The sequence below is a fragment of the Carettochelys insculpta genome, chromosome 32 (genome assembly GCF_033958435.1).
Source record: "Carettochelys insculpta isolate YL-2023 chromosome 32, ASM3395843v1, whole genome shotgun sequence".
Taxonomy (NCBI): Eukaryota; Metazoa; Chordata; order Testudines; family Carettochelyidae; genus Carettochelys; species Carettochelys insculpta.
In genome coordinates this window covers 4,569,934-4,597,701 of record NC_134168.1, presented here as the reverse complement: position 1 = coordinate 4,597,701, position 27,768 = coordinate 4,569,934, and the positions used below count along the sequence as shown (strand labels likewise).

The following is a 27,768-nucleotide window of genomic DNA, read 5'->3' as shown; positions in this document are numbered from 1 at the left end:
TTCTGTATTTGCTGTTCTGTGTGTGTGTGTGTGTGCCAGCATCCCCTAGTGGCTGAGTTGTGTATTTGCTGTTCTCTGTGTGTGTGTGTGTGTGTGTGTGTGTGTGCGCGTGCTGGCGTCCCCTAGTGGCTGAGTTGTGTATTTGCTGCTCTGTGTGTGCGTGCACGTCCCTGTCTCCCCACTGGCAGGGTTGTGTAGGTGTCGCTGTGTGCATGTGCCCCACGGGAAGGTGGCTGCCCCCTGCTGGCCAGGGCCGAGCACGCCAGCTCCCTGACCCACTGCGCTGGGGCCCAGGCTCCCGCCCCCCAGAGGGGTCCCCGCCCCCCAGGAACGCAGGCCACACGTGGCTGCGATCACAATAGACTTTATTTCTGTACAAGCCGACAATAGACAGCGACCCCTGGGGGGGGGACTTGGGGGTCAGGGGCTGGGGGGGGAGCCCCGTTGGGGGGCGCAGCCGGGTCTAGGCCGAGCTCCAGGCCTCTTCCCACTGCGCCCCCCCAGCCGAGGCAGGTCCCTCAGTCCGGCCCGGACGCCTGGGTTCCTGCAGAGAGAGAGACAGACGGACAGGGCTGGAGGCTGGGGAGGGGCCGGGGTAGGGGGCGTTAACCCTCTGTTGCCCAAGGGGCCCCTCTACTCACCCCCCGCCTGCTCCATGGGGAGGCGGGGCTTCCAAGGGGGCAGATGGCGCTCGGCGGGCGGGGGCGGAGGGGGGTCGGGCAGGGGGGCGTTGGCGGCACCTGGTGGGGGCAGGAGAGGGAAAGGGTGAGATCCGTAGGCTGCCCAGTCAGGGGCACTGCTGGGGGAAGCTCGCAGCCCCGGAGTCCCCCCCGACGGGGGCACTGCTGGGGGAAGCTCGCAGCACTGGGGTCCCCCCCGACGGGGGCACTGCTGGGGGAAGCTCGCAGCCCCGGGGTCCCCCCCGACGGGGGCACTGCTGGGGGAAGCTCGCAGCCCTGGGGTCCCCCCCGACGGGGGCACTGCTGGGGGAAGCTCGCAGCCCCGGGGTCCCCCCCGATGGGGGCACTGCTGGGGGAAGCTCGCAGCCCCGGGGTCCCCCCCGACGGGGGCACTGCTGGGGGAAGCTCGCAGCCCTGGGGTCCCCCCCGACGGGGGCACTGCTGGGGGAAGCTCGCAGCCCCGGGGTCCCCCCCGACGGGGGCACTGCTGGGGGAAGCTCGCAGCCCCGGGGTCCCCCCCGATGGGGGCACTGCTGGGGGAAGCTCGCAGCCCCGGAGTCCCCCCCGACGGGGGCACTGCTGGGGGAAGCTCGCAGCACTGGGGTCCCCCCCGACGGGGGCACTGCTGGGGGAAGCTCGCAGCCCCGGGGTCCCCCCAACGGGGGCACTGCTGGGGGAAGCTCGCAGCCCCGGGGTCCCCCCCGACGGGGGCACTGCTGGGGGAAGCTCGCAGCCCCGGAGTCCCGCCCGACGGGGGCACTGCTGGGGGAAGCTCACAGCCCCGGAGTCCCCCCCGACGGGGGCACTGCTGGGAGAAGCTCGCAGCCCCGGAGTCCCCCCCGACGGGGGCACTGCTGGGAGAAGCTCGCAGCCCCGGGGTCCCCCCCGATGGGGGCACTGCTGGGGGAAGCTCGCAGCCCCGGGGTCCCCCCCGACGGGGGCACTGCTGGGAGAAGCTCGCAGCCCCGGGGTCCCCCCCGACGGGGGCACTGCTGGGAGAAGCTCGCAGCCCCGGGGTCCCCCCCGACGGGGGCACTGCTGGGAGAAGCTCGCAGCCCCGGAGTCCCCCCCGACGGGGGCACTGCTGGGAGAAGCTCGCAGCCCCGGGGTCCCCCCCGACGGGGGCACTGCTGGGAGAAGCTCGCAGCCCCGGGGTCCCCCCCGACGGGGGCACTGCTGGGAGAAGCTCGCAGCCCCGGGGTCCCCCCCGACGGGGGCACTGCTGGGGGAAGCTCGCAGCCCCGGGGTCCCCCCCGACGGGGGCACTGCTGGGAGAAGCTCGCAGCCCCGGGGTCCCCCCCGACGGGGGCACTGCTGGGAGAAGCTCGCAGCCCCGGAGTCCCCCCCGACGGGGGCACTGCTGGGAGAAGCTCGCAGCCCCGGGGTCCCCCCCGACGGGGGCACTGCTGGGAGAAGCTCGCAGCCCCGGGGTCCCCCCCGACGGGGGCACTGCTGGGAGAAGCTCGCAGCCCCGGGGTCCCCCCCGACGGGGGCACTGCTGGGGGAAGCTCGCAGCCCCGGGGTCCCCCCCGACGGGGGCACTGCTGGGGGAAGCTCGCAGCCCCGGGGTCCCCCCCGACGGGGGCACTGCTGGGAGAAGCTCGCAGCACTGGGGTCCCCCCCGACGGGGGCACTGCTGGGGGAAGCTCGCAGCACTGGGGTCCCCCCCGACGGGGGCACTGCTGGGGGAAGCTCGCAGCCCCGGGGTCCCCCCCGACGGGGGCACTGCTGGGGGAAGCTCGCAGCCCCGGGGTCCCCCCCGACGGGGGCACTGCTGGGGGAAGCTCGCAGCCCTGGGGTCCCCCCCGACGGGGGCACTGCTGGGGGAAGCTCGCAGCCCCGGGGTCCCCCCAACTTCCTTCTGGGCTGACCTCTGGCTCCGGGATGGCGCCCCCGGTCCAACTCCAGCTTGTCACAGGACTGGGCCCGGTGGCTTCGCAGGGGTTTCAAGGGGGCTGGTTTCCGCCCCCCCTCGTAGCCCCCTGGAAGGACAGAGGGGGTGAACGACCCTGGACCCCACCCTGGGCCAGCCGGCGCCCCGCTTCCCAGGCCCTGCCCCCCGCTACCTGCTGTGTCCAGGTGCTCGGGCCGCGGGCAGGAGGCCTGAGTTTCCGTGGGGCCAGCCCCACCAGCCCCCTCCTCGCTGCTGTGGCCCCGCTCCGGCTGAGTGGGGGGCCTCCGGCTGGGGGGCCCAGGGGGCGGCGCCCTGACCTGCCGGGGAACCGGATTAGGGGAGAGTCAGTGGCCTTGGCCTCCGGAGGGCACTGCTGTGGGGCAGCTCGCAGCTTACCCCCCTGCGCCCCTCACCTTTCCAGATGCCAAGAAGCTGGGGTGTGGGGCTCTGCCCCCCTCCTCTGATCTGGGGGTCCCGCCGGGGCTGGCTGGCTCCTCCTGGTCTGGCAGGGAGCTCTCCTCCGCTGGCGGGCCGGGAGCAGAGCGAAAAATCACATGAGCCATCGAGGCACCGCTGTGGGAAGCTCGCAGCCTGGGGGGGCACCGCCGGGGGAAGCTCGCAGCCTGGGGGGGCACCGCTGGGGGAAGCTCGCAGCCTGGGGGGGCACCGCTGGGGGAAGCTCGCAGCCTGGGGGGGCACCGCTGTGGGAAGCTCGCAGCCTGGGGGGGCACTGCCGTGGGAAGCTCGCGGCCCCGGGGGCACCGCCGGGGGAAGCTCGCAGCCTGGGGGGGCACCGCTGTGGGAAGCTCGCAGCCCCGGGGGCACCGCCGGGGGAAGCTCGCAGCCTGGGGGGGCACCGCTGTGGGAAGCTCGCGGCCCCGGGGGCACCGCTGTGGGAAGCTCGCAGCCTGGGGGGGCACCGCCGGGGGAAGCTCGCAGCCTGGGGGGGCACCGCCGGGGGAAGCTCGCAGCCTGGGGGCACCGCCAGGGGAAGCTCGCAGCCCCGGGGGCACCGCTGTGGGAAGCTCGCAGCCTGGGGGGGCACCGCCGGGGGAAGCTCGCAGCCTGGGGGGGCACCGCTGTGGGAAGCTCGCGGCCCCGGGGGCACCGCTGTGGGAAGCTCGCAGCCCCGGGGGCACCGCTGTGGGAAGCTCGCGGCCTGGGGGGGCACCGCTGTGGGAAGCTCGCAGCCTGGGGGGGCACCGTCGGGGGAAGCTCGCAGCCTGGGGGGGCACCGCCGTGGGAAGCTCGCAGCCTGGGGGGGCACCGCCGGGGGAAGCTCGCAGCCTGGGGGGGCACCGCCGGGGGAAGCTCACAGCCTGGGGGGGCACCGCCGGGGGAAGCTCGCGGCCTGGGGGGGCACCGCCGGGGGAAGCTCGCAGCCCCGGGGGCACCGCTGTGGGAAGCTCGCAGCCTGGGGGGGCACCGCTGTGGGAAGCTCGCAGCCCCGGGGGCACCGCCGGGGGAAGCTCGCAGCCTGGGGGGGCACCGCTGTGGGAAGCTCGCAGCCTGGGGGGGCACCGCTGTGGGAAGCTCGCAGCCTGGGGGGGCACCGCTGTGGGAAGCTCGCAGCCCCGGGGGCACCGCCGTGGGAAGCTCGCAGCCTGGGGGGGCACCGCCGGGGGAAGCTCGCAGCCTGGGGGGGCACCGCCGGGGGAAGCTCGCAGCCTGGGGGGGCACCGCTGGGGGAAGCTCGCGGCCCCGAGGGCACCGCCGGGGGAAGCTCGCAGCCTGGGGGGGCACCGCCGGGGGAAGCTCGCGGCCCCGGGGGCACCGCCGGGGGAAGCTCGCGGCCCTTACCGATGTCCCAGCTGGCCTGAGCCCTGCGGATGGTGGCGAAGGTGGGCTTGGAGCTCTGCGGGGGCGGCTGGGGCCTCCAGCCCCCTCTGTCTGTGGGGGCAGAGAGCAAGGGGAGGAGGCGGTTGGGAGGAGCTAGGAGAGGGGGAGGGTGCCACTTAGGGGGCGGCCCCCTACCTGTGTCATCTGAGGATCTCCGCCGCTCTCGCTCCTGCAGGCTGCCTGCCCTGTGCAGCTCTGCCCCCTGGAACCAGAGCCAGTGGAAAAGGGGGTCGGGACCAGGCCGTCGGGGGGTGGGGGGGTGAAGTGGGCGTGGCCTCGGTCCTCAGGCCACGCCCCTGGAGAGCCCTGCCTTCCCCACAGCATGAGGGGTGTGCAGGTTGTGGCCCCGCCCCCGGAATACCCCCTCCCTCTGCTAATTGCTGCCCAGGAGGTCAGAAGTGGGCGTGGTCTGCTCTTAGGCCCCGCCCCCTCAGGGGAAGCCCCGCCTGTCCCGTGCCCCATACCTCTTTCCTCTCGTCCAGGCTCCGCCCCATCCCTGGCAGGGCGATGCGGGGTACTCGGCAGGGCTGCAGTAGCTCTGCCTCCGAGGAATCTGACTCCGCCCTCTGGGGGGCGGGGGGGCAATCGGAGGGGGGACCCTACAAAAACAAAGGCGGCTGGATGCAGTGGCCCCTGCTGGCCCCGCCCCCCACCCGGCTGCCCAACCTCCCCTTACCTGCTTCCCCCTGGGGGGCAGCCCCTTCACCCCGGTTCCGCCGCTGCCCCCCATCCCAGGGAGGGGAACCCCCCCGCCCTCCGCCTCGTCCAGGCTGGCCGAGCTGCGCCGTGGCGCCCTGGGGTCCTCTCCTGCCCCCTGGAGGGCTCCCGGGGAGCTCTTGGGGGCCCCCCAAGTGGGGTCGTCAACCTCCCGCTCCCCCTTGAGGCTCCGATGCCGCCGGAAGTGGAAGAGCCCTTTCCGCCTCTTCTTCTGCGTGGGGGGCCGCATGTCAGTGGGGCCCGGTCTCAGGCCGCAGCCTCGGGGGGTCCATGGGTCACTGTGGGGAGCAGGGGCCAGAGTCAGATGAGGGGGCTCCCCGCCCTTCCCCCCTGCCCCGCAGGGATAGGCTCCCACCTGGAGTTATCCATCAGGACGCGCCTGCTGAAAAACTCTTCCAGCCCCTCGTCCAGCTGCCCCACCGGCCCGTTCTCCTGGGGCTCAAAGGACCCCGGCGTCCGAGCCTGCTAGGGAGGGGGGTAGGAAGCAAGGAATTAGCTGCTGTCACTTTAAGACTGGCTCCTCCCTCCTACTCCGCCCCCCTCAGGCAAAGTGGGAAGTCCCGCCTTTGGGGACTTGGACTTCCTGCTCCAGAATATGGCGATAAAGCCCATTTTCAGAATGGCGCCTCCCCCTTGCCAGGGGGAAACAGGAAGTCCCTCCCCCAGTGATCAGGACTTCCTGTTTTGGAATATTAGAAAGACTCATCCTCTCTTAGGTATTCCTCCTTGAAGGCTGGCTCCTCCCCCGCTTTCACAGCTAAAGTGGGAAGTCCCGCCTCTTGCAACCAGGAGTTCTTTCATGTGTGTGTTTCCTCTCGTTACCCAGCAGGCTGTGGGGCAGGAGTCGGCCCGAAAGGGAGGGGGGAAACTGAGGAAAACGGCGAGCGAAAGAGGGGCGAGAGAGCAAACAAAGGAAGAGAGGAGGAGGGAAGGCGACCGACGGGGTGGACAAAGGAAGGCACAACGGGGTGAGAAAGTTAACGAATGAAGGAGAAAAGGAGGGACCGGGAAACGGGATGGGGAGCGGGCTGGGGTCGGGCGACTCACGTTCTGGCGGGGCCCCGGAGGGGCGCAGCGGGGGGGCCGGGGCCGTCCACGGGTGCGGTGCTCCAGCCGGGAGCCCTCGGTGGGCAGCTCGACGAGTCCCTCGAAGGAGGGGCTGCGGGAATGCGAGTACTGGCTGCTGGCCGACGAGGACAGCCAGCCCAATGGAGAGTCGGGGCCCACGGGGGGCGGGGCGTCCGCCTCCGGGTCGGCTGTCGGGGGAGGGAGAGAGAGAGAGAGAGAGGCAGTGGGGCAGGCGAGGAGGGGGTGACAGAGGAAGAGTCGTGTGCAGAGGTGGGCAGACGGACGGACGGACGGACGGAGCGGCGGATGAGTGGAGGCATGGACAGTTGGATGCGTGGACAGACGGACGGATGGAGTGGGGAGCAGGAGGACAGTTGGATGGACAGTCGCACGGACGGATGGATGGATGGGAGGAGCAGTGGACTGGTAGATGGATGGGTGGATGGATGGTTTGACGGACGGACGGATGGATGGTTGGATGTACAGATGGAGTGGTGGATGGACGGACGGATGGATAGATGGTTGGATGGACAGATGGAGTGGTGGATGGGTGGGTGGATGGATGGACGGACATATGGGCAGACAGACCGACGGGAGGATGGACAGATGGGTGGATGGAGTGGTGAATGGATGGACGGCCAGACGGACGGGAGGATAGATGGTTGGATGGACAGATGGAGTGGTGGATGGACAGACGGACGGGCGGATAGATGGTTGGATGGACAAATGGAGCGGTGGGTGGAGAGATGGGCAGACAGGTGGATGGACAGACGGGTGGACGGAGAGATGGAGTGGTGGATGGATGGATGAATGGACAGACGGGTGGACGGAGAGATGGAGTGGTGGATGGATGGATGAATGGACAGATGGGTGGACAGAGAGGCAGAGTGGTGGACGGATGGATGGATGGACAGACGGAGCAGCGGACGGGCAGAGACACATGAGCTCGGATGAGCCACCCTGACTCACCGATAAACGCCGAGGCCGGTCGGATCTTCCTGCCGTGTTTCTGCCGTCTGATGGCGATGGTGTCCTGCGGAGGGGAGAGTGGGGTGACCCCAGAGCCGGGCTCAGGGCCCCTCCCTGCCCTGGGGGTGGGGGGCTGGGAGAGGGTCCAGCAGGACCCTGCTCCGGCCCCATGGCTTACAATGCTGGTCCCCATCTCATCGTCCGTGGTCTCCTCATGGTCTCTCAGATGGTTCCTGGGGGCCTGGTCTAGCGGGGTCCCCCCGGCACTTCCTGCCCCCCTCTGCCCCTCAGAGAGCTGCTGCAGGTATGTGATGTGCTGGCTCTGTGGGGGGAGGGATTATTGGGGTGAGCCGGGGACCAGAGGGCGCAGAGTAGAGGGGGATGTGTGGGGCTGGGATAGGGCATAACTGGGGGGGCCCTGGGGACATGTGGGGCTGGAGGTCCAGGGGTCATGCTGGGGGGCGTGGGGGAGAGACTGGGGTGAATGGAGAGGATGTGGGGCAAAGGGGCACACTGGGGTGCTGGAGGAACGCAAGTGCATTAGGCTGCAGGGCTCTGTGGAGTCATGAATGGGGTACAGGGGTCTGCATGGCACAGCCCCTGCCGTGGGTGCACTAGGGCAGGGCTGTGGGGTGTGCGAGGGCCTGGGAGGGTCACTGGGGGCCACGGGGGGCAGCATGGGGGTTTCGGGGGGACTCACCAGGTTTTTGTGGGTGCTGTACAACTCATCCAGAAGCTCCTCAACAATGGAGTTGGTGAGATACGTCACCACCGACAGTTTCACCTCGCTGGGGGCAAACGGAGGGTCAGTCCTGCCCCCCAACTTCCTCCTGCCCCCCAGCCTACCTGCCCCCCGCCCCGACCTGCCCCGCCCGCCTCACTTGAGCTTGTTCTGGATGTCCTGCCCCGCCTGCTCCAGCAGCGCCCCCCGGATGAAGTTGCGGGGGACAGTCACGTGCTCCGACACGGCTCCCAGACGCTTGTTGTGGCCCTCGGCCACCTGCATGGCCCGGGGACACAGCTCCTGGGTCAGCGTCACCATGGACTCCAGGATCACCTGGGGGGGCCCCGAAACACCAAGTCACCCCACAGAGCTCCCCAAGTGACACCATCAGAGCCAGGGTCCTCCACATGGAGCCCCCAACACTGCTGGTGAGATCTGGGGGACCCCCAAACTGAGACCCCAACCCTGCTTGTGAGACCTGGAGTATCCCCAAATTGAGACACCCCAACCCTACCGGTGAGATCTGAGGGACCCCCAAACTGAACCCCCCAACCCTGCCTGTGAGATCTGGGGTACCCCAAAATTGAGACCCCAACCCTGCTTGTCAGACCTGGGGTATCCCCAAATTGAGACCCCCAACCCTACTTGTGAGATCTGGGGTAGCTCCATACTGAACCCCCCAACCCTACCGGTGAGATCTGGGGGACCCCCAAACTGAACCCCCCAACCCTGCCCGTGAGATCTGGGGTACCCCCAAATTGAGACCCCCCCAACCCTACCGGTGAGATCTGGGGGACCCCCAAACTGAACCCCCCAACCCTACCAGTGAGATCTGGGGGACCCCCAAACTGAACCCCCAATCCCCAGCGAGATCCCCGCTAGTCACCTGCAGCTCCTTGTCGACGGCCTTCGAGACCTCATTGGCCACGGACTCGAGGCGCTGCCGGACGGGCCCGTCGCTCGCCAGGATGTGTCCCAGCTTGTACAGGCTGGGGAACAGCTGGCGGGAGTCGGGGGGGGCGGGGTGAGCAGGGACAGATGTGCACGGGGGGAGGGGGGAGACAGCAGTGGGGACAACTTCTGGGGATACGCTGCCCACCAGAGGCCACGGCCATGCCGACGTCTGGGGAGGCCGTTTGCATCTGGGGATAACCCCCCCGCCCCAACCACGGCAGCGCCGAGGGTTGCATGACATGGGGGGTAACACCTGGAGAGCTTCTGTGAGCCAGAGGAGAGCGAGTCCCGCCCAGGGCTGCTGAGTACAGATGTGGGGAACATCTGGGTGGGGGCAGGAGGAAGGCGAGAGGGCGGAGAACAGGCCGGGCTGGAGGGAGGGAATGGGGCAGGTCTCTCACCGCCCGCGAGTTCTTGGCCTCTTCCATGAGCTCTCGCGCGTACTGCACCTCCTCCTGGACGGCGTCGGCCGGGCAGCTGCTCAGAGCCCTCACCTCCTCCTGGACTCGCAGGCACAGCCGCCTTATCATCTGCTGGGGGACAGGATGGTCAGCAAGGAGCCCTGGAGGCAGCGCCCCCCTAGAGGGGAAAGGCTCCGTTCCTTGCCCCGGAGCCAGCCCCCCTTGCCCCCGGGGGGCAGGACGGGGAGACGGGAACGTTTACTTGCTCTGCGCTGCTGGTGACGATGCCTTGCTGCAGGCGGAAGGCCTGCTCCTGGGAGAACTTCTGGGAATGGCCGTTCCGGAGCAAGCACCATTGGATCTGGGGGGCGGGGAGGGAAGCCAATGAGAGGCCCCGGGAGAGTACCCTCACCACCCGGAGGAGCCCCGGGGGCTCTACCCACCTTCTGCCACACTTCGTCCGTCCTCTCCGGGGCGCTGCGGTAAGCGGCTGTGATGTCGCTCATGGGGAAGGACATGTACTTCAGGGTGTAGTTGCTGGAGGGAAGGGTGTGAGGTTCAGTGACGGGGGATGTCGAGAAAGGGCTCCAGGGAATGACCTTCACGCTCCAGCTTCCTCCTCGTTCTCCAACCTCCCCCTCCCACTGATATCACCCCTGTTTCCCCACTGTCGCCTCGTGTTCCTCCTCCAGGCACACCCCAGTACCACTTCTTGGCCTTGAATGATCACTCCCCGTCCCTCTTAACATTCAATCACCCCAATGACCCATCTGATGAGCCTTCCAATAACCCAGCTCTACCCAACTCAACCCAACCAAGAACCCAACCCAGGACAAACAAGAACCCCATGCAACTCTATTCAGTCAAGCACCCAATCTAACTCAACCCAACCAAGGACCCTACCCAACTCAACGCAACCAAGAACCCAACCCAAACCAACCAAGGACCCTACCCAACTCAACGCAACCAAGAACCCAACCCAAACCAACCAAGGACCCTACCCAACTCAACGCAACCAAGAACCCAACCCAAACCAACCAAGGACCCTACCCAACTCAACGCAACCAAGAACCCAACCCAAACCAACCAAGGACCCTACCCAACTCAACCCAACCAAGAACCCAACCCAAACCAACCAAGGACCCTACCCAACACAAACAAGAACCCAACTAAGAACCTTACCCAACTCAACCCAACCAAGAACTCAGCCCAACACAAACAAGAACACCACACAACTCTACCCAGTCGAGCACCCAATCTGATGCAACCTAATCAAGAATGCTACCCAGCTAAAAACCCAACCAAGATCCCTACCAAACCAACCAAAAACCCCACCCAACCCAACCAAAAACCCAACCCAACTCAACACAGTCAAGAACCAAACCCAACCAAGAACCCAACCAGACTCATCCCACCCATCTCCAAGCAGTAACCCAGACACCTACACAACAACACCCTCCAACCCAACACATGCATCAGTAACCCACTTGCACAACCCAGTCACCTACTCAGCAACGTAGCTGGCTCAGCTCAACACAACCAACCCATCCAGCCCTCTACCACACTCAACATCATCCACACAACTCTGCCAGTCCGCACACACCCCACTCAGAATGAGTTACAAACAGTGCAGCTCCAAGGCATGAAATCGCAGAGGAATGACCCCCATTAGCAATGCTAACCCTAACCCTACAGGCCTGGTGAGATGTGGGTTGGAGGGCGGGAGGCTGGGATGTCCACCGGGAAATCCCTCCCAGACTCACTTCTCCAGGGCTCGGGCGATATCCTGGAAGCCAAGTACCGTAGTGTTGTTCCGATCCCAGGCAATGCTCCTAAGGGAGATCCAGGCTGGGTAAGACAAGAGCGAGGTCCCTCTTGCCCCCGACCATGATGACACCCCAGGAGAGACCCCGCCTTGGCTGATACAAATCTTCCACCCCCACTCCTCCTCAGGGGCTCCCTCCTTCACTTCATTTCCCAATAAAGCCCCCACTTTGGCTGTCCCCACCAATGACTCTCTCCTCCACTTCTTCCTCCAACAGGGCCCCCCTTCCATATCTACTTCCCTGCTTCTCAGTCCCAGGGGATCCTTCCCCCCAAGGTCTCCCCTCCACCCCCCAATCCCTGCTCCTGCCCATAGGCAGGGTCTCTCCAAATCTCCCCCCACTTCCCCCGACATAAACCTAAAACCCCAAACCTGCAGTGTGACACCCTCCCTTGGTTCACCCAGTAAGACCCCCCTCACCCCATCCCCAAGTCCATCACTTTCTAGCCAATGAGACCCCCAAACTGCATCCACTTCCCCACAGGGAACACCCCCTCTCTAGACCCAATCCCTCCCTTCCATGTATTCCCAAGGGCCCTTCTGCTGAACCCCACTGCCGTCTTCCCCCCACCGGACGGTGCTGTTAATCTGCAGGGCCTTGGACAGCATCTTGGCTCCCAGGTCTTCCATGCCGTTCCCGCTCAAGTCCACCTTGTTCAAGCAGGTGTTACTGCCAAGGGCATTAATGAGGATGCTGGTCCGGGATTTCAGCCGTGAGTCGGCCACAGAGAGAGACTGCAGGGACTGAGAGGCCAGGGGAGAAGAGGGGAGTCAGCCAAGGACCAATCAAGAAGCCAACCCTCTCCCTAAAAATCTACTAACAGCCCAATCCATCCTAGTTCAACTCAACACAACCAAGAACCCAACCCAACCTGCACAACCCATCTCTACCCAACAATCCAGTCCAACCCATTTCTACTCACACCAGCCAAGAACCCAGCCCAACCTACACAACCCAACTCTACCCAACAATCCAATCCAACCCCGTTCAACTCAACCCAGCCGAGAACACAATCCAACCTACACAACCCATCTGTACCCAACAATCCAGTCCAACCCATTTCTACTCACACCAGCCAAGAATCCATCCCAACCTACACGACCCATCTCTACCCAACAATCCAGTCCAACCCATTTCTACTCACACCAGCCAAGAACCCAGCCCAACCTACACAACCCAACTCTACCCAACAATCCAATCCAACCCTGTTCAGCTCAACCCAGCCGAGAACACAATCCAACCTACACAACCCATCTGTACCCAACAATCCAGTCCAACCCATTTCTACTCACACCAGCCAAGAATCCATCCCAACCTACACGACCCATCTCTACCCAACAATCCAGTCCAACCCATTTCTACTCACACCAGCCAAGAACCCAGCCCAACCTACACAACCCAACTCTACCCAACAATCCAATCCAACCCCGTTCAACTCAACCCAGCCGAGAACACAATCCAACCTACACAACCCATCTCTACCCAACAATCCAATCCAACCCATTTCTACTCACACCAGCCAAGAACCCAGCCCAGCCTACACAACCCAACTCTACCCAACAATCCAATCCAACCCTGTTCAACTCAACCCAACCGGGAACACAATCCAACCTACATGACCCATCTCTACCTAACAATCCAGTCCAACCCATTTCTACTCAACACAACCAAGAACCCACCTCAGCTTACACAACCCAACTCTGCCTAACAATCCAATCCAACCCAGGTCATCTCAACCCAACCCAACCTACACGACCCAACTCTACCTAACAATTCAATCCAACCCAGTTCAACTCAACCCATCCAAGAACCCAGCCCAAATCTACCCAAGTGAGAATGAGAAGGGGCAGGGAAGAACACAGGCCTCCCCCTGCAGCTCTGCCATTGCCCCTTAGTCCTGACCCACAGCCTCCCTTGGGCTTCACCTTCTTTCCACCTCATAATTCTGCTGGTTTCCCTCAATTCTGTTCCACAGCCCCCTGTGCACGTTTCATGACGGACAGACTCACACAATCTTCCTCCTGTATCAACTGCACGATCTTGCGTAGTATCTCCTCCAGCGTCCTGTGAACAGAGAATGCAGAGGCCGGGCATGAGAACCTTAGAGGGTGGGAGGGGGCTGGCAGCTGAATTCCCCAGCCTTTCCCCCGACTTGGCTGTAAGCCAAGCAGGATCACGGTAATTGTTCTATGAAACTTATTCTAGGTTAGATTTGTTCCCTTTGCGTTCTAAGTTGGGTGGGTTCTAGACTGCAGGACTTCACAGCCTCCACCTGCATGACTTGGCTAATGTTCTAGGTCACTCCTTCTAGACCCTTCCCATGTTCCAGGCTGGGCAAGCACTGAATAACTGGGCATTCTCGAGTCAAATTCAGTAGACTCATCTGCAACTTCCTTCCATGCTGTATAAAGGGATTTCATGAGGTCGGCCTAATCAGAGACACCAAGTATCTTGGACAGCTGTCTAGGTCACTCAACTGAGGAGGTTCTAGACAGCCGTTTCTACTTTCCCACTTCTTCATTTCTTTCTAGATGTTTGGAGAATCGCCTAATGGCTCTAGAAATGGTTCTCTTTGAGGGTCAGTGCCCACCCAATGGGCCTAGAATGGTTCCAATGGAGCCCGGCACCCATTTAATGGATCTAGAACGGGTTCCATGGAGTTCAATGTCCATCTAATGGATCTAGAATGGTTTGCCTGGAGCCCAGCATCCCTCCAATGGATCTGTGGGCTCTCATGACACTGTAATGGGTCTCAAATGGAGCCAGTGCCCATCTGGTGGGGTTAGAAAGGGCCCCATGGAAGCAAGCACCATGAAATGGGTCAAGACTGGTTGCATGGAGTAGAGCCGCCTCAGTAGAGGTGAGCTTGAAGGCAAGTAGAAGACACTTCTCTGGGACCTCAGGGAGGAGGGAGGGGCGGAGACAGGGCTGGAGGTGGAGGAGAGGGACCTTCACCCACCGGGTCTTGACGCTGAAGTTCTTGCCGAGCCACAGGTGTTTGAGGGATTTGTTCTTAGCCAGAGCAGGGACGAGCGTCAGCAAATCGGAGTCGAAACCTGGAACGAGCAGAGGTGGGGAGAAGAGAGGCAATGGGGAAGGTAAGATCCAGCCCCCCTCCCACCCCAGGCCATGGCGCACGGGCTGGGGGGCTGGTGGGCAGACTCACCATTGTCGGAGATGTCCAGGCTCCCCACGGCGGTGACCCCCGGGAGCTGCTCCTGCAGGACCTGAGCCCCCGGCGAGCGCAGCTGGAAGAGAAGGTGGCAGAGAGAACCAAGGGACCATGGGAAGGAGGAGGGAACGGGAAAGGGAGGAGAAGGAGATGGGGAAGGGCTGACAAGGGGCCCCCTCCCCACTGCCTGGGCCCCCCACCTCACCTCACAGCCACTCAAGTCCAGGTGAACCTCGCTCAGGTGGGTGTTGGCCGAGAGACCCTGGAACAGAGACCTGGGGACGGTGGAGTTAATGGGGGCGGGGGCGTGTCTCCCACTAGCCCCTCCCACCTGCACCACTAGCTCCGCCCACATTCCCCACGAGCTCCTCCCCCAGCACAGAGAGCAGGACCTGGCCAGTCCAGCAGGGGGCGCCAGGACGCGCCCCCCCCCCCCAAAGCAGACACGCACAAATGTGCATGCACAAGTATGCACGTGCAAACACAAACATGCACATACAAGTGTGTGCAAATGTGAATGTGCAAATGCAAGCTGCAGTGCATGTGCAAAGTCAAACATGCAAGCCCAGGAGTGCGTGTGCAAACACAGACGTGCACGCACGAGCACGCACACTCACGCTTACCTCAAGGCGTCCAGGGGCAGCCTGGTGCCGGCCAGGCTCACGTGGCTCAGGGCGTAGGCGCTGCAGAAGAATTGCGTGACGGGGAGGTGCCAGGCCTTGGCTTTCCTGGGGACGGAGATAGACTGGGAGCCCCTGAAAGGCCCTGGGGACCCCGAGGCCTGCGGGGCAGGGAGGGGGCAGGGTAACTGGGGTCCCCCTCACTGGGGGGGGGGGTTTGGAGGGCTTATCTGGTAGGAACCCCCTCTGGGGAAAATCGGGGGCAGGGGGGCAGGGGGGTCTCTGTAATGGGGACCCTCCAGCTGGGAAATCGGGTGCAGGGGGGCACGGGGGTCTCTGTAATGGGGACCCTCCAGCTGGGAAATCGGGTGCAGGGGGGCACGGGGGTCTCTGTAATGGGGACCCTCCAGCTGGGAAATTGGGGGACAGGGGAGCGGGGGGTCTCTGTAATGGGGACCCTCCAGCTGGGAAATTGGGGGTCAGGGGGCAGAGGAGGAATCTGTGTAATGGGGACTCCCCCAGCTGGGAAATTGGGGGGCAGGGGGGTCTCTGCAACGGGGCCCTCAGACTGGGAAATCGGGGGCAGGGGACAGAGGAGGAGTCTGTGTAATGGGGACTCCCCCAGCTGGGAAATGGGGGGCAGGGGAGAAGTCTGGCTGGCGGGGGCTCCGCCAGGAGTTGGGGGGCTGGGGGACCCCAGGGCTCACCTGTGGGAGAACGTGTTCCGCGAGAGGTTGAGGTAGCTTAGGCGGGTGCAACATCCATGCAGCAGAGCCCCGAATAACTGGGGGGAGGAGAGAAGGGACTGACCCCCAGCTCCCCACGGCAGCCCCCCGGCATGCCCCACCCCGCCCCCCGCGGCCCCCTCACCACGTCGACGGCGCAGTCCGTGCCTGCGAGCTCGAGGCGCACCAGGGCGTTGGGCTGGGCCAGGAAGGAATAAAAGCCCTGCAAGGGGAGAACACACCCAGCGCCATAGCGTCCCCTGCCCCACGGCACCCCTAGCCCCACAGAGCCCTCTGCCCACTGCCCCACAGAGCGCCCGCCCTTCTCCGTGCCCCATGTTCCCCGCCTCTGCCCCACTGAGCCCCCACCCTGCTCCCCGCCCCACAGCGCCCCCTGCTCCCGGCCCTACAGCGCCCCACGGCGCCCCCGATCCTGGCCCCACAGCGCCCCCCGTCCCCACTCCCTGCCCCCTGCCCCTGCTCCTGCTCCCTGCCCCACAGCGCCCCCTGCTCCCGGCCCTACAGCGCCCCACGGCGCCCCCGATCCTGGCCCCACAGCGCCCCCCGTCCCCACTCCCTGCCCCCTGCCCCTGCTCCTGCTCCCCGCCCCACAGCGCCCCCTGCTCCCGGCCCTACAGCACCCCACGGCGCCCCTGATCCTGGCCCCACAGCGCCCCCCGTCCCCACTCCCTGCCCCCTGCCCCTGCTCCTGCTCCCGGCCCTACAGCGCCCCACGGCGCCCCCGAACCTGGCCCCACAGCGCCTCCGTCCCCACTCCCTGCCCCCTGCCCCTGCTCCTGCTCTGCGCCCCCAGCGCCCCCTGCTCCTGGCCCTACAGCACCCCACGGCGCCCCTGATCCTGGCCCCACAGCGCCTTACAGCACCCCCTGTCCCCACTCCCTGCCCCCCTGCCCCTGCCTCTGCTCTGCGCCCCACAGCGCCCCCTGCTCCCGGCCCTACAGCGCCCCACGGCGCCCCCGATCCTGGCCCCACAGCGCCCCCCGTCCCCACTCCCTGTCCCCTGCCCCTGCTCCTGCTCTGCACCCCACAGCGCCCCCTGCTCCCGGCCCTACAGCGCCCCACGGCGCCCCTGATCCTGGCCCCACAGCACCTCACAGAGCCCCCTGTCCCGACTCCCTGCCCCCCTGCCCCTGCTCCTGCTCTGCGCCCCACAGCGCCCCCTGCTCCCGGCCCTACAGCACCCCACGGCGCCCCTGATCCTGGCCCCACAGCGCCTTACAGCGCCCCCTGACCCCACTCCCTGCCCCCCTGCCCCTGCCCCTGCTCTGCGCCCCACAGCGCCCCCTGCTCCCGGCCCTACAGCACCCCACGGCGCCCCTGATCCTGGCCCCACAGCGCCTTACAGCGCCCCCTGACCCCACTCCCTGCCCCCCTGCCCCTGCCCCTGCTCTGCGCCCCACAGCGCCCCCTGCTCCCAGCCCTACAGCACCCCACGGCACCCCCGATCCTGGCCCCACAGCGCCTCCGTCCCCACTCCCTGCCCCACAGTGCCCCACAGCGCCCCCCCACTCTCACTCACGTGGGCCTCCTCCCCAGCCAGCAGCCCGGGGTTGCGGCTGAGGTCCAGCTGCTGCAGGGAGGTGCTGAAGGCCGGGTTGTCCCCCAGGGCCTGACAGAGGGCGGCCAGCCCTGTGGGGGGGCAGGGGGTGAGTGGGGGGTTGGGGGGGTGCAGGCGGGGGAGGGGCAGGGGTCCCAGCCCCCCAAGCTTCTCCCCCCGCCTGCTCACGGCTCCTGCCCCCCCCCACCTCCGCCGGCCCCCCGTTACCTTTGGGGGTGAGTCCGGTCCTGCAGAGCCCCAGCTGCCGCAGCCCCTTGGGGGAGTAAAGCAGGAACTGGCTCAGGGAGAGCAGACCTGCAGGGGGGAGAGTCGGGGTTCGGGGGGCAGTGGGGGGGGGCGGGAAAGGAGAGAAAAGAGTGAGAGCCCGGCTAGGGGGGGACCAGGCACCAGGGAGGGAACTGGGGTGTTAGATTCTGGGGGACACTGGGTGGCCCGGAGGGGGCTGAGGATTTGGGGGGCCCTGGGAGAGCTGGGGGGAGATTCTGTGGGACACTGGTGCTTACTGGGGGGGCCTGAGGGGGCTGGGGAGATATTGGGGGACACTGGTGCTTACTGGGGGGCCCGGGGGGGCTGGGGAGATATTGGGGGGCACTGGTGGTTACTGGGGGGCCTGGGGGGGCTGCAGAGATATTGGGGGACACTGATGCTTACTGGGAGGCCTTGGGGGGGTCTGGGAAGATATTGGGGGGCACTGGTGGTTACTGGGGGGCCCGGGGGGGCTGCAGAGATATTGGGGGACACTGATGCTTACTGGGAGGCCTTGGGGGGGTCTGGGGAGATATTGGGGGGCACTGGTGGTTACTGGGGGGCCTGAGGGGGCTGGGGAGATCTTGGGGGGCACTGGTGCTTACTGGGGGGCCCGGGGGGGCTGGGGAGATATTGGGGGGCACTGGTGGTTACTGGGGGGCCCGGGGGGGCTGCAGAGATATTGGGGGACACTGATGCTTACTGGGAGGCCTTGGGGGGGGTCTGGGAAGATATTGGGGGGCATTGGGGGTTACTGGGGGGCCCTGTGGGGCTGCAGAGATATTGGGGGACACTGGTGCTTACTGGGGGACCCGGGGGGGCTGGGGAGCTAATGGGGGACACCGGTGGTTATTGGGGAGCCCTGGGAGGCTGGGGGTCCCCACCTTTGTCTTCGATCTGGTTGCGGGACAGCACAAGGCCGTGCAGGGCCGAGCTGGGGTTGTCTCCCAGGGCGCAGCTCAGCTTGAGGGCAAAGTCCCTGCCAGGGAGAGAGCCGGGGGTGAGACCAGGACCCACAAACCCAGCCCCCCGACCCAGCCGGGCTGGGGGAGCCGGTGCCCCTAGAGGGGCCAGGCCCCTGCCCCATTCCCCACCCCCCACCAGGCTCTGCCCCGGGCCGGGGGAGCCAGCGCCCCACAGGGGCAGGGGGATTTGGGGGTTCGCTCACGGTTTTAACCCCGCGTTGTCCAGGACCAGCTCCTCCAGGCAGTGGGACTTGCTGAGCGTGTGCAGGACTTGCTCGGCGACCTCGGCCCCCTGGCACAGCAGCAGAGAGCGGCACGGAAGTCGGGGGCCCCCGGCGGGAAAGGGGGGTGGGGAGCAGAGGGGGGCTGGGGCCCTGGGGCAGTTTGGGGGGGCGGGGCAAGGTTTGGGGGTGCAGAGGTGGGGTTTGGGGCCCTGGGGCAGTCTGGGGGTGCAGGGCAGGTTTCGGGGGGAGGGGAAGCGTTTGGGGTGCAGAGGTGGGGTTTGGGGCCCTGGGGCAGTTTCGGGGTGCAGGGCAGGTTTCGGGGGGCGGGGCAGGGTTTGGCAGTGGAGAGGTGGGGTTTGGGGCCCTGGGGCAGTTTGGGGGTGCAGGGCAGGTTTCGGGGGTACCTACCAGCCGCAGGTCCTTGCAGTGCAGCCCCGTGAACCAGGGGTTGTAGGCCAGAGCTGCGACGATGAGGGCCATGTCCCTGCGGAGAGAGTCCTGAGGGTGAACCCTGGAGCCACCAGCACCCCACTGCGCTGCCAGGGGAGGCGCCCTGGGGGCAGAAGGGGACAGAGGTGTCTGTGGGGAGCCACCAGCTGGACTCGGACAGACAGGGTGTCAGGGTACAGGTTTTCTGGGGGGTGGAGGCAGCGTGGGGTGCAGGCAGTTTGGGTTACCAGGTTTGGGGGAGCAGCAGGTTCTATGCTAGAAGGGGGCCGGGCCTCGGTTTGGGTAGGTTTTGGGGGACGGGGCTATCGGGGGCCCCTCACCGGCTCTCCAGGTGGCTGAAGTCGAGGAGGTTGAATTCCCGATTGTCAGCCGAGTGGTAGATGGTGTCGACATCCTGAAAGGGGGGGCAGAGTGCAGAGATAAGGGGGGCCCCATGGCCCCTCCCCCACCCCACCCCGCCCCGCCCCCGGCCCCCCACTTACCCACTGCACCTCCTCCCGGCAGCACAGCTCGTTGTAGTCGCAGAGGGCGGCGTAGGTGTCGGAGAACCCCCCTGGCGGGGCGACAGAGCCGGGGGTCAGAGCTGGGCGCCCCCCCAGCCCCCCCGATCCCCCGGCCCCACGCCCGCCCCCCGCTCACCGCAGACACTGTGGCTGGTGGAGGTGGAGGTCTCTGAGTTGGGGGACGTGTCCCGGGGGGTCTCGGGGGTCCACAGGCACCTGGGCAGTGGGGGAGGGGCGCAGTCAGGACTCCGGGGTCCATCACCTCCCACTCTGCTCCCTCCCCAGCCCCCGCTCCCCACGCCCATCCCCCCACTCCCTGCCCATCCCCCACTTCCTCCCCAGCTCCCGCTCCCTGCACCCACCCCCGCTCTCCCGCCCAGGCCCAGCCCCAGCTGCGCTCACCCCGCCGTGGGGCCGGGGAAGATCCTGGCGAGGGCGCCGGTGACGTGCCGTGTGACCTGCTCGGCGCCGGCCGGGCTGGGGAACCGGAAGCTGTAGGTGGCCTTCTCCGTGTCCAGCAGGATCTGGGGGGCCGGGGGGGGAGGGGTCGGGGTGGGGCGGGGGTGGGGGAGGCGGGCAGAGGACCGGGAGCGTTTCGCAGTGAACACAACCGATCTCGGGCAGCCGGGGACAGCGCGGCCCCGACCGCGGCCGCACGGCGCCCCCCGGGACTGGGGGGTGGGAGGGGCTCAGCCTGGGGGCGGGGCCTGAAGGGGCTGCGTGCCTGGGGGGCAGGGTGGGAGGCAGAGGGGGACATGGGGGGCACTGGGGGGCAAAGAGGAAACCGGGGACACTGGGGGGCAGAGGGGGACGGGGGGGCACTGGGGGGCAGAGAGGGGCACCGGGGGGCAAAGAGGAAACCAGGGAGACTGGGGGGCAGAGGGGGATGGGGGGGCACTGGGGGGCAGAGGGGGGCACCGGGGGCACTGGGGGGCAGAGGGGGACGGGGGGGCACTGGGGGGCAGAGGGGGACGGGGGGCACTGGGGGGCAGAGGGGGGCACCGGGGGCACTTACCTGACTTTGGTTTACCGTGTTCAGGGTTCGAATTTCCAACACATTGAAGGAGCTCTCGACCTGGGGGGAGAACGGAGAAGTGTGTGTGTGTCCCCCAGCCCTGCGAGTGCCCCCAGCCCTGCGTGTGTCCCCCAGCCCTGCGAGTGCCCCCAGCCCTGCGAGTGCCCCCCAGCCCTGTGCGCGCGTGTGCGTGTCACAGCCCCTCCCCCCGTGCCCCCCCGGCTGCGTCCACACTCACCTTGGCCGGCACCCGGAGCCCAAAGACGTGCAACCTCCAGGTCGTCAGCACCTGTGGGGGGGAGTGACCCCATCACACCAGTGTGGGGGATGCCGCGGACCCCTCCCCGCCCCTGGGGGCCCAGATGTCACAGCTGCTGGGGTGAGCCACAGAGGGACCCGTGGGGGCGAGGGGGCACAAGTGAGGGGCACCGGCAGGGCTGGGGGGACGGGGCTGTGGGGCGGGAGCGAGGGGCACCGGCCGGGCAGTGGGGCAGGAGTGAGGGGCACGGGCCGGGCTGGGGGGGCAGGGCTGTGGGGCGGGAGCAAGGGGCACCGGCTGGGCTGTGGGGCAGGAGCGAGGGGCACGGGCCGGGCTGGGGGGGCAGGGCTGTGGGGCGGGAGCAAGGGGCACCGGCTGGGCTGTGGGGCAGGAGCGAGGGGCACGGGCCGGGCTGGGGGGTGGGGCTGTGGGGCAGGAGCAAGGGGCACGGGCCGGGCTGCGGGGGCGGGGCTGTGGGGCGGGAGCGAGGGGCACGGGCCGGGCTGGGGGGTGGGGCTGTGGGGCAGGAGCGAGGGGCACGGGCCGGGCTGGGGATGGGGGACTAAGGGCTGGACCCCCAGCCAGGGGGGACAGACAGACCCCCCAGACCCCCAGCGGGTAACTCACCAACACTCGCTCCTCGAACCTGTTGGGTTTGGTTTCCAGCTTGACGCGGAGCAGCTGGGGGCTGGGCGGGCGGCTCAGGACCTGCCGGATGCTGTCTGCAGGGAGGGGGCAGGATGGAAGGTGGGGCAGCCCCAGGACACTGGCCCCAGTTGCGGGGGGGCGGGGGGGGGGGGCTGCACATGGCCACCGGCACCAGGGCTCAGACCCCAGCCCCGGTCTGCAACCTGGGCAGGGAGCGGGGGATGGGCGCAGGGTGCAGGCAGTGGGGGTGGGGTGGGGAGTGGGCAGTGGGTACAGGGAGAGGGGATGGGTGCAGGGTGCAGGGAGCGGGGGATGGGCAGGGAGTGGGCAGTGGGCGCAGGGTGCAGGGAACGGGGGATGGGCAGGGAGTGGGCAGTGGGTACAGGGAGGGGGGATGGGTGCTGGGCGGGGAGATGGAGCTGGGGCTAGGTACGGGGAGAGGGGGATGGGTGCAGGGTGCAGGGAGCGGGGGATGGGCGGGGAGTGGGCAGTGGGTACAGGGAGCGGGGGATGGGCACAGGGTGCAGGGAACGGGGGAGGGCAGGGGTGGGCGGTGGGTACAGGGAGCGGGGGATGGGCACAGGGTGCAGGGAACGGGGGACAGGGGTGGGCATGGGTGGGCAGTGGGTACAGGGAGCGGGGGATGGGCACAGGGTGCAGGGAACGGGGGACGGGGGTGGGCAGGGGTAGGCAGTGGGTACAGGGAGAGGGGGATGGGTGCAGGGTGCAGGGAGCGGGGGATGGGCGGGGAGTGGGCAGTGGGTACAGGGAGCGGGGGATGGGCACAGGGTGCAGGGAACGGGGGAGGGCAGGGGTGGGCGGTGGGTACAGGGAGCGGGGGATGGGCACAGGGTGCAGGGAACGGGGGACGGGGGTGGGCAGGGGTAGGCGGTGGGTACAGGGAGTGGGGGATGGGCACAGCGTGCAGGGAGTGAGGAATGGGCACCGGGTGTAGGGGCTGGGTGGGGGGATGGGGCTGGGTGCAGGGAGTGGAGGGTGGGGGATGGTCAAGGAGCTGGGGCTGGGTGCAGGAGGTGGGTACAGAGAGCGGGGGCTGGGCGCAGGGGGTGGGGGGTGGGCAGGGAGGAGGGAGCGGGGACGAGGCTGGGCTGGGCAGGGACCGGAGAGCGGGGGATGGGGTGGGCAGGGAGGATGGGCAGAGAGCGGGGGCTGGGCGCAGGGAGCGGGGGCTGGGCAGGGAGCGGGGGATGGGGTGGGCAGGGAGGATGGGCAGAGAGCTGGGGCTGGGCGCAGGGAGTGGGGGCTGGGCAGGGAGCGGGGGATGGGGTGGGCAGGGAGGATGGGCAGAGAGCGGGGGCTGGGCGCAGGGAGTGGGGGCTGGGCAGGGAGCGGGGGATGGGGTGGGCAGGGAGGATGGGCAGAGAGCGGGGGCTGGGCAGGGAGCGGGGGATGGGGTGGGCAGGGAGGATGGGCAGGGAGCGGGGGCTGGGCGCAGGGAGCGGGGGCTGGGCAGGGAGCGGGGGATGGGGTGGGCAGGGAGCGGGGGCTGGGCTGGGCAGAGAGCGGGGGCTGGGCGCAGGGAGTGGGGGCTGGGCAGGGAGCGGGGGATGGGGTGGGCAGAGAGCGGGGGCTGGGCGCAGGGAGCGGGGGGTGGGCAGGGAGCGGGGGATGGGCTGGGCAGAGAGCGGGGGCTGGGCGCAGGGAGTGGGGGCTGGGCAGGGAGCGGGGGATGGGGTGGGCAGGGAGGATGGGCAGGGAGCGGGGGATGGGGTGGGCAGGGAGCGGGGGATGGGCTGGGCAGAGAGCGGGGGCTGGGCAGGGAGCGGGGGCTGGGCGCAGGGAGTGGGGGATGGGGTGGGCAGAGAGCGGGGGCTGGGCAGGGAGCGGGGGCTGGGCGCAGGGAGCGGGGGCTGGGCAGGGAGCGGGGGATGGGGTGGGCAGAGAGCGGGGGCTGGGCAGGGAGCGGGGGCTGGGCGGGGACGGAAGCGAAACCCGATTTCGAGAAGCGGGGGGTTCCGGTGCCCGGCACCCTTCGAACAGGAACCGACCGGCACCGCACGCCGGGTGGGGCCCAGGGGTGCCACAGCAGACGGCCCCGCCCCTCGCTCCCGCCCCGGCCGTCTGCGGGGAGCCCTTGGGGGGCCCAGCCTGGCCCGGCGGCGAGGGACACGCCGGGGTGGGGCCGTGGGGAGCCGGCCTAGGGCAGCTGCTCCGTGGGTAGGAGAGGGGCAGAAGGAGGACCGGGGGTGGGGACAGGTCACACGACTCGGGGCGCAGACAGGCAGCCCCCCCCCACCCGGCGATGTCACAACGGTGCTGCCAAACCACAGCGGGGCCCCAATCCGCCTCGGGGGCAGCAACACAGGAACCAGCCGCCACAGAGCAACCGCCACCCCCCCGCACTGCCCTGCCCGGGCCCAGCGCAGAACCCAGGCATCCGGGCTCCCAGCCCCTGCTCTAACCACCAGCCCCCACTGCCCCCCCAGAGCCGGGGAGAACCCAGGAGTCCTGGCTCCCGGCCCCTGCTCTAACCACCAGCCCCCACTGCCCTCCCAGAGCCAGGGAGAACCCAGGAGTCCTGGCTCCCGGCCCCTGCTCTAACCACCAGCCCCCACTGCCCCCCCAGAGCCGGGGAGAACCCAGGAGTCCTGGCTCCCAGCCCCTGCTCTAACCACCAGCCCCCACTGCCCTCCCGGAGCCGGGGAGAGAACCCAGGCGTCCTGGCTCCCGCCCCCTGCTCTAACCACCAGCCCCCACTGCCCCCCCAGAGCCGGGGAGAACCCAGGAGTCCTGGCTCCCGGTCCTGCTCTAACCACCAGCCCCCACTGCCCCCCCAGAGCCGGGGAGAGAACCCAGGAGTCCTGGCTCCCAGCCCCCTGCTCTAACCACCAGCCCCCACTACCCTCCCAGAGCCAGGGAGAACCCAGGAGTCCTGGCTCCCAGCCCCTGCTCTACCCACCAGCCCCCACTGCCCTCCCAGAGCCGGGGAGAACCCAGGAGTCCTGGCTCCCAGCCCCTGCTCTAACCACCAGCCCCCACTGCCCTCCCAGAGCCGGGGAGAACCCAGGAGTCCTGGCTCCCAGCCCCCTGCTCTACCCACCAGCCCCCACTGCCCTCCCAGAGCCGGGGAGAACCCAGGAGTCCTGGCTCCCGGCCCTGCTCTAACCACCAGCCCCCACTGCCCTCCCAGAGCCGGGGAGAGAACCCAGGAGTCCTGGCTCCCGGTCCTGCTCTAACCACCAGCCCCCACTGCCCTCCCAGAGCCAGGGAGAACCCAGGAGTCCTGGCTCCCAGCCCCCTGCTCTACCCACCAGCCCCCACTGCCCCCCCAGAGCCGGGGAGAACCCAGGAGTCCTGGCTCCCGGCCCCTGCTCTAACCACCAGCCCCCACTGCCCCCCCCCCCAGAGCCGGGGAGAACCCAGGAGTCCTGGCTCCCGGCCCTGCTCTAACCACCAGCCCCCACTGCCCTCCCAGCACCGGGGAGAGAACCCAGGAGTCCTGGCTCCCGCCCCCTGCTCTAACCACCAGCCCCCACTGCCCTCCCGGAGCCGGGAAGAACCCAGGAGTCCTGGCTCCCGCCCCCTGCTCTAACCACCAGCCCCCACTGCCCTCCCGGAGCCGGAAGAACCCAGGAGTCCTGGCTCCCGGCCCCCTGCTGTAACCACCAGCCATGGGGGGTGGGGGCGACTGTGGGGCAGACACCGACGGGGATTGGGGGTCTGTGGTGAGGGCCGACAGCGGCATTGGGGTGGGAGGGGCCAGATGGGCTGTGGGGAGGGACGGGGGTGGGGGGGTGAGTGGAGGGGATCTGGAGGGCAGGTGATTGCGGGGTGGGAGGGGAAGGGAGTCCAGGGGCCAGGGCTGGGGGGCAGCTGAGAGGAGGGGCTGGTGGTTGGGATGTGGGGTAGGGGGGGCAGGTGGCCGGGCTGGGGGGTTCTGGGGGGCCGGGGACCTGGGAGGGGTTGGGGGACAGGTGGCCGGGCCGGGGGGTTGGGGGGCCGGGGGCTGTGGGGGTTGGGGGGCAGATGGCCGGACCGGGCTGGGGGGGCTGGGGGGCCGGTGGCTGGGGGAGTTTGGGGGCAGGTGGCCGGGCCGGGCTGTGGGGGGACGCGGGGCAGGTGGCCGGGCCGGGGGGGTTGGGGGGACAGGTGGCCGGGCCGGGGGCTGGGGGGGTTGGGGGGCAGGTGGCCGGGGGGGTTGGGGGGCTGGGGGCCGGGGGGGTTGGGGGGCCGGGCCGGGCCGGGGGGGGAGGGGGCGGGGGGGGCGGTACCTTGCAGCTCCCGGGCGAGCTCCCCCCCGCCGGCCGGGCCATGGCAGCCGAGGGCCGGAGCCACATGCCGGGCCGAGCGCAGCGGCGGCGGCCGAGTCTGCGCAGCCCCCCTCGGCCCCCCGCCTCCTCCTCCTCCCCCGCCCCCCGCGTCCCCCCCGCCTCCTCCTCCCCCCGCCCCCCACTTCCTCCTCCCCCCGCATCCCCCGCCCCCCCGCAAGCCCCGCAGCATCCTCCCCCCGCCCCCCGCATCCTCCTCCTCCACCCCCACTTCCTCCTCCCCCCACAGCATCCTCCCCCCGCCCCCCGCATCCTCCTCCCCCCGCATCCCCCGCCCCCCCGCAAGCCCCGCAGCATCCACCCCCGCCCCCCACATCCTCCTCCCCCCGCATCCCCCGCTCCCCCGCAGCATCCTCCTCCCGCCCCCCACATCCTCCTCCCCCCGCCCCCCCGCCCCCCGCAGCATCCTCCTCCCGCCCCCCACATCCTCCTCCCCCGCCCCCCCGCTCCCCCGCAGCATCCTCACCCCGCACCCCTGCCCCCGCATCCTCCTCCCCCCCGCACCCCTGCTCCCCCGCAGCATCCTCCCCCCGCCCCCGCATCCTCCTCCCCCCCCCCGCAGCATCCTCCCCCGCATCCCCCGCTCCCCCACAGCATCCTCCCCCACCCCCACTTCCTCCTCCCCCCACAGCATCCTCCCCCCGCCCCCGCATCCTCCTCCCCCCGCACCCCCCGCAGCATCCTCCCCCCGCATCCCCTGCTCCCCCACAGCATCCTCCCCCACCCCCACTTCCTCCTCCCCCCACAGCATCCTCCCCCCGCCCCCCACATCCTCCTCCCCCCGCACCCCTGCTCCCCCGCAGCATCCTCCCCCTGCCCCCCACATCCTCCTCCCCCCGCACCCCCTGCTCCCCCACAGCGTCCTCCCCCGCCCCCCGCATCCTCCTCCCCCACCCCCACTTCCTCCTCCCCCCGCAGCATCCTCCCCCCGCATCCCCCGCTCCCCTGCAGCATCCTCCCCCCACACGCCACATCCTCCTCCCCCCGCACCCCCTGCTCCCCCACAGCATCCTCCCCCCGCCCCCGCATCCTCCTCCCCCGCACCCCCCCACAACATCCTCCTCCCCCACCCCTTCATCCTCTGCCCCCCACCCCTGCAGCTTCCTCCTCCCCCACCCTCCCACATCCTCCCTCCATGTCCCCCTTCCAGCATCTGCTCCCCACCCCACAGCCTCCACCCCTCCTGAGCTCCCTCACCCCTGCGAGAGGGGAATCTCCATGAGCTGTCTGCGGGGTAGAAAGAGTGTCTGGGGGTGTTTGTGGGCAGATGGGGTGTCTATGGGGAGTCTGGGGGTATCAATCTATCCATCTATCCCCACTCACCTTATCTATCTATCCATCCCCACACACCTTATCTATCTATCTATCCATCCATCCATCCCCACACACTGTATCTATCTATCTATCCATCCCCACACACCATATCTATCCATCTATCTATCCATCCCCACACACCGTATCTATCTATCTATCCATCCTTCCCCACACACCTTATCTATCCATCCATCCATCCCCACTCACCTTATCTATCTATCCTTCCCCACACACCTTATCTATCTATCCATCCATCTATCCATCCCCACACACCGTATCTATCTATCTATCCATCCCCACACACCGTATCTATCTATCCATCCATCCCCACACACCATATCTATCCATCTATCTATCTATCCATCCCCACACACCTTATCTATCTATCCATCCATCTATCCATCCCCACACACCGTATCTATCTATCTATCCATCCCCACACACCGTATCTATCTATCCATCCATCCCCCACACACCATATCTATCTATCTATCTATCTATCCATCCCCACACACCTTATCTATCTTTCTATCCATCCATCCATCCCCATACACCATATCTATCTATCCATCCCCACACACCGTATCTATCTATCCATCCCCACACACCGTATCTATCTATCCATCCATCCCCACACACCATATCTATCTATCTATCTATCTATCCATCCATCCCCACACACCTTAT

At 67.8% G+C, this 27,768-nt stretch overlaps 2 protein-coding genes and 1 pseudogene across 2 annotated transcripts; 1 reads left to right on the top strand and 2 right to left on the bottom strand.

Moving 5' to 3' along the window:
- Positions 1-354: 354 nt before the first annotated feature.
- On the bottom strand, positions 355-25,807 carry CARMIL3 (capping protein regulator and myosin 1 linker 3; the record flags this gene model as incomplete). Its single annotated transcript, XM_074982212.1, has 41 exons — positions 355-544; positions 642-740; positions 2,552-2,662; positions 2,747-2,891; positions 2,988-3,097; positions 4,375-4,464; positions 4,549-4,615; positions 4,878-5,012; positions 5,090-5,408; positions 5,486-5,592; positions 6,178-6,386; positions 7,168-7,231; positions 7,346-7,489; positions 7,868-7,955; positions 8,049-8,224; positions 8,778-8,891; positions 9,247-9,375; positions 9,509-9,607; positions 9,690-9,783; positions 11,010-11,078; positions 11,643-11,815; positions 13,082-13,136; positions 14,032-14,128; positions 14,239-14,320; positions 14,450-14,519; positions 14,868-14,972; positions 15,572-15,648; positions 15,735-15,812; positions 17,130-17,239; positions 17,376-17,462; positions 18,299-18,393; positions 18,583-18,671; positions 19,012-19,087; positions 19,374-19,447; positions 19,536-19,606; positions 19,693-19,772; positions 19,959-20,080; positions 20,572-20,631; positions 20,810-20,860; positions 21,458-21,552; positions 25,711-25,807. Coding segments are annotated over 41 exons (4,239 nt in total), but the record flags the coding sequence as incomplete, so codon positions are not given.
- Positions 6,391-7,154, bottom strand: LOC142004453 (uncharacterized; the record flags this gene model as incomplete). Its single annotated transcript, XM_074982098.1, has 1 exon — positions 6,391-7,154. A coding segment is annotated over exon 1 (750 nt), but the record flags the coding sequence as incomplete, so codon positions are not given.
- A 128-nt stretch (positions 25,808-25,935) lies between the features above and the next one.
- On the top strand, positions 25,936-26,954 carry LOC142004591 (uncharacterized; annotated as a pseudogene).
- Positions 26,955-27,768: the final 814 nt, after the last annotated feature.